The 5,000-nt window shown below is 45.1% G+C and overlaps 1 protein-coding gene across 1 annotated transcript in view; it reads left to right on the forward strand.

The window, feature by feature from the left end:
• The window catches only part of LOC134453822 (histone-lysine N-methyltransferase SETD1B-like), a 66,329-nt gene that overhangs the window by 48,900 nt on the left and 12,429 nt on the right, over window positions 1-5,000 (forward strand). The window contains exon 11 of the mRNA XM_063204570.1: window positions 3,127-3,253. Coding sequence (XP_063060640.1) covers window positions 3,127-3,253 — 127 coding nt within the window. The remainder of the gene's footprint in view (window positions 1-3,126; window positions 3,254-5,000) is intronic.

Genomic DNA, 5,000 nt, shown 5'->3' on the forward strand with positions numbered 1-5,000 from the left:
ACAGAGGGAGAGAGAGAGAGAGAGAGAGAGGGAGAGAGGGAGAGAGAGAGAGAGACAGAGGGAGAGGATGAGGATGAGATGGAAGCAGAGATGAAAAGAGAGGAGAGGAGAGCAGAGGAGTGGAGTGGAGTATCGTACCTCTTCTCTCTGTGCAGTGCAGGATCACAAATGAAAGCCCTGGGCAAGGCCGCCACAACTGCAATCTGTCTTTCATTTTCATTCTCTTTCAACACACCTCTTACGTTCCCTCTTACGTTCCCTCTCTCTCCCTCTCTCTCTCTCTCTCTCTCTCGCCCTCTCTCTCTCGCCCCCTCTCGCTCTCTCTCTCTCTTTCTCTCTCTCTCTCTCTCTCTCTCTCTCTCTCTCTCTCTCTCTCTCTCTCTCTCTCTCTCCCTGAACAACTCTTTACCATCCTCCCTCACCCATCTGATTTACTCTCAGTCCAGACGTGGAGATTGCAGTCATCTCAGCACTCAGAGGGAATCGCTGAGATAATATGAAGGGAAAACAGCATGTGTAGGGTTGCACTTTTTTGCAGTTGCTCTGAAGTATATCGGAATGTTTGTCACACACAATCTGACCATGGTCTGAAATAGAGTTAATTTCAACTCTTAAAGAGTTACGGTGTATTGATACCCGATTTTGTTTACTGTGCAGCACATACTTGAGAAATTGAAATATTATGTGTGTGGGAAGGGGATGCCGGTTTGAGGCCACGTGATCTACAGTATGTTTTCTATACCCAGAGGGGAAGGAATGTCCCTCGCAGGTTGCTTACTCTATGGGAATCTGTTGGAACTGTATTTTATTCTATATGAAAGCAAACATGTTGCCGTGGCACAAATGTGCCCTTTCGCATTCAAGAATTCCTGTTCAAGGCTAAGCAAAAGATTACTGGACTGTGCGAGGACTTTATCTGTACCAGAACAATGGAATGCCCAAACACAACAGAGTTGCATCTCCACATGGCAGGCCAAGGACTGTGTGTTCGTTGCCTGATTATCATGGACTTGCAATCGAGATTCGATCTGCAGCGCCGCCGAAGGTGTTGCGTCACTAGGAGGGCGCAGCCTGGCTAGTGTGTTCGTGTGTTAGTGTGTGTGTGTGTGTGTGTGTGAATGAATTAATCTCTATCCGGGTACGCCCCCTTTTCCCTTTAGCGGATAGAGATAATTGTTATCAGGGACAATCCTACAATAAATATGGCTTGGAGATATTACAGCGGTTAGGACGAGTGGGGAAAATGGTGACTGACGGTTCTCCCCATCCGCTCTCCAAGCCGGCTTGAAACTTAATTAAGGATTCTCTGTGTCTTTCATTTCAGGTGTTTCATATTTACAAATGTTAAGGGTTTGAACCTAACAGAATCTCTCCTGCTCCTTGAGTTCTAATCCGTCTTCCGCACTTAAACTTGTTGGCATGTTCTGTACAGTAACTTTTTCCCCTCCTTCTATTCCTTTAACTGGCTCCTGGTCTCTCCTCTCCAAATCAAGGTCAGTTTTCCACTTTAATTAGGAGCCTGCTATCTTTTGCCAAAAACTGTGCAGGAAACCTTCTCTGACTGACGGATCACGAGTTCGATTCCTCGACTCCTCTCTTGCAGCCTCACTTCAGTGCACACGTTCTTTTTTTGCTTCCCCTCCCACTTTTTCTTCTTATCCTTTTGCAAAGTTGTGTTTGTGGGTGGGTGCGCGCGTGCGTGCGTGCATGCGTGTGTGCGTGCGTGCGTGTGTCTGTGTCTGTGTGTGCTTTCAGTGATGCTGAGGCTCCACTACAATAACAACGTCCTCCCATTCGTATTAAGGTTGTGTTTGCTCCTGCTCTCTCCTTCACCGCCATCCTTCTTTGTCAGACTTCCTTTCCTGACTCCCTCTGCTAGGTCCACAGTTGCCTAGCCTCAGGTAGCCGTGCAATAATGAAATCTGTCAAAGCAAATAATTAGTGAATTCATGTGTAGCCTCTGGGCCCACTGAGACATACACACTACAGTACACGCACACACACTCATGCACACACGCACGCACGCACCCACTCATGCACCCACCATGCCCACACACACACGCACGCAATCACACACACACACACTATAAACACGTACACATCCACCCACGCGTGCACACAAAGACCTGTGTACACATACACACACACACCTGTGTACACGTACACACACATTCACACTGTGTAAAGTTTTCCAAACGCCTCTGTATTATTGTCTCAAGAATCTTGGCACAAAACAAATCTGTGGGTCTGAAATGGATATGTGTGTGTGTACTTAGCTGTGTATTTTTTTTTCCTCATGTTTTTTTTCATTTTCCAGCCCAATGTCTTCTACATATTTGTTTTAGGACAGGTTTGTGTGTTGGATCACGCTTGCTGGTATTTCTCGCCAGTTTTCTTCGTCTCCATTGCATCATTTAGCTGATCGTTTTACTCAAGCAATTTCGCATTTAGTGACTTTCCCAATAACATGCAAGCCGACATGGCACCAGCAGGCAGCTCAGTAAAATGTTTTGCTCATAAAACATTGTAATACATTTTTGGCCCATGCAATCCAACAGCAACACGCAAAAAGACTCTGTTCTGCAGAAAGATTTTGTAATGCAGACCATCTTTGTCCTGAAGAAATTTGTAATATTTTCTCCAACACCTATTTTTTTCTGTTTTCCTGTTTCCCCCTCTACCTCTCTATTTACTCTCTCTCTCTCTCTCTCTCTCTCTCTCTCTCTCTCTCTCTCTCTCTCTCTCTCTCTCTCTCTCTCTCTCTCTCTCTTTCTCTCTCTCTCTCTCTCTCTCTGTCTCTCTGTCTCTCTCTCTGTTGTGGGTTGGAGTTTGAACCCTGAGTGGCAAAGTAGTGCAGGATGACCTCAGTCATAGAGTCTTCCACAGTATGTAATGTGTTATGAACTGGTGGTGATGTTATTCAATGAATGAGTGATGCATCTCTCTCTCTCTTTCTCTTTCTCTTTCTCTCTCTCTCTCTCTCTCTCTCTCTCTCTCTCTCTCTCTCTCTCTCTCTCTCTCTCTCTCTCTCTCTCTCTCTCTCTCTCTCTCTTTCTCTCTTTCTCTCTCTCTCTCCCCCTCTCCCTCCCTCCCTCCCTCCCTCCCTCCCTCCTCTCTCCTCCTAAGTGTCTGTGGAGGCCACTGGGACCCAGGCTGATTTCCAGCCTCTTCAGCCAGTGCGTCCCATCCATGTGGAGTTTAAGCAGCAGGGCATCACCTACATGGAGAAACTCCTCATCAAGAAGCACCGGCGGTAAGATACAGGCTTCCCACTGGTCATGGAATTTCAATTGATCCTTTTTCAATCATGGAAAAATCATTTTGCATATAGAGTATATCATGCTTTGTGAGTGCAGCATTGCAAATGCAAAAACTTCAAGAGCAGTTCAGGCAAACATGCCTGGTAAATGCAGGTTCCAAGATGCTGAAAGGCTGACTGAAAATAGTGATATAACTGTTCCCCCCAAAAGTCAAATCACTATGTTGGGCATTTTTTAGGGGAGGTCATGGAAATTCTGTTTTATGGTCCGCGAAAGTCATGGAAGTCATGGAATTTGAAGTCTTTTTCTGAGTGGGAACCCAGATGCTATCCTATTATAAGGAAAGGATCCAGCATTATACTTAGCACTTCAACATTATTTAAATCTGCCAAAGACATCCTGAAAAAGTCCTTATAGGTGTTTATGCTAATTCATGCAAAGTAAATAAATAAAAAAAGATACCTAAACTGTACATGTTAGCATGCAACACTTTACACTGTGAAACCTATACATTGCAAACACAAAACTTGAGTGCGCTCAACAATTTTGAGTTCACAATGGGGCCGTTTGAGCTGGCAAATACTGTAGATTATACCTCTTTACCACCCCCCCACTCACTCCCCCACCAACTATCAGCCGTCTTTAGGGACGGCACCAGCCTTCTTTAGGGAAATAAATGCCGCTGTGGACTTCAGAGAACAATGGCCATGTACGGTACGCTGGAGTGTTTGCTACCCATTTTTCTGCTACTGTAATCACTGCCTTGAGTGCTGCAGGGTCCACATTAGTGGCTAAAAGTGGCCTAGCGTGAGTCTTAGTGCAGGGTTAATTATGGCTGGAGGAGGGCCGTCTCTGCCTATATGCTGCTGCAGAGGTTGGTGTGAGTGACGAGAGCGGTTGCTTAAGCTGGTTTAATGAGTATGTGACTAAGTGCACCATTTGCAGCTTGGATGGGGGCCGTAAGCACAAACAATAAAGACTTACTTTAGGTGGAAATGCAACTTTCCATCCATTTCACAATTGCAACCTTGACTGCATAAAGCAGGTTGGTACCGACCAACTCAAATGCTTGATTTGGAGGTTAGTATTGCCTATTTATATTACATTGCATTTGGCAGACGCTTTTTAATCAAAGTGACTTACAAACGAGGACATAATCATAGCCAACATCACTAGCAGATACAAAGTGCACAGGAAATATACAGAACAACAATATTGGTCTGCACACACTGTAGAAATACGTATGATGGGTTTATGAAATTAAGTAAGGTAAAAAAAAAAAAGCCCATTGGTGCCAGTGTCTGACAGCTGATGTTGCGGCCATGACTACCTCTAATGCTCTATCCATCAAAATAGATGGTACCCATCAGGACAACTGTATCAATCTTACAGTAGTCCACACTGCTGGAACCCGTACTGTTGTGCACACAAAACATCAAGTACCCTGGCCAATGAACTCTACTTGCAGTCTGATGAAAGTGCATTTGCAACTGGAAACTCTCCTTTGAAGTCATTAGATTGCATGAAGGTCTAGACACTGTCGAAATTCAATGCACAGCAATTCCCTTCGGACAAAGCCCGGATACATTATTCTGTGTATTCCTTTTTTTCATAATCGTTCACGGATATTTATTTTTTTCCACCGCTCGCTGGCGATGGCCAGCCCTGAAAGTAACTGTCAGTGAAGTGCGTCACGGACACAGCAGGGGGTTTCGATTGTCCCAGGCGATAGATAGCGGT

The sequence above is a fragment of the Engraulis encrasicolus genome, chromosome 8 (assembly GCF_034702125.1).
Source record: "Engraulis encrasicolus isolate BLACKSEA-1 chromosome 8, IST_EnEncr_1.0, whole genome shotgun sequence".
Classification (NCBI taxonomy): Eukaryota; Metazoa; Chordata; class Actinopteri; order Clupeiformes; family Engraulidae; genus Engraulis; species Engraulis encrasicolus.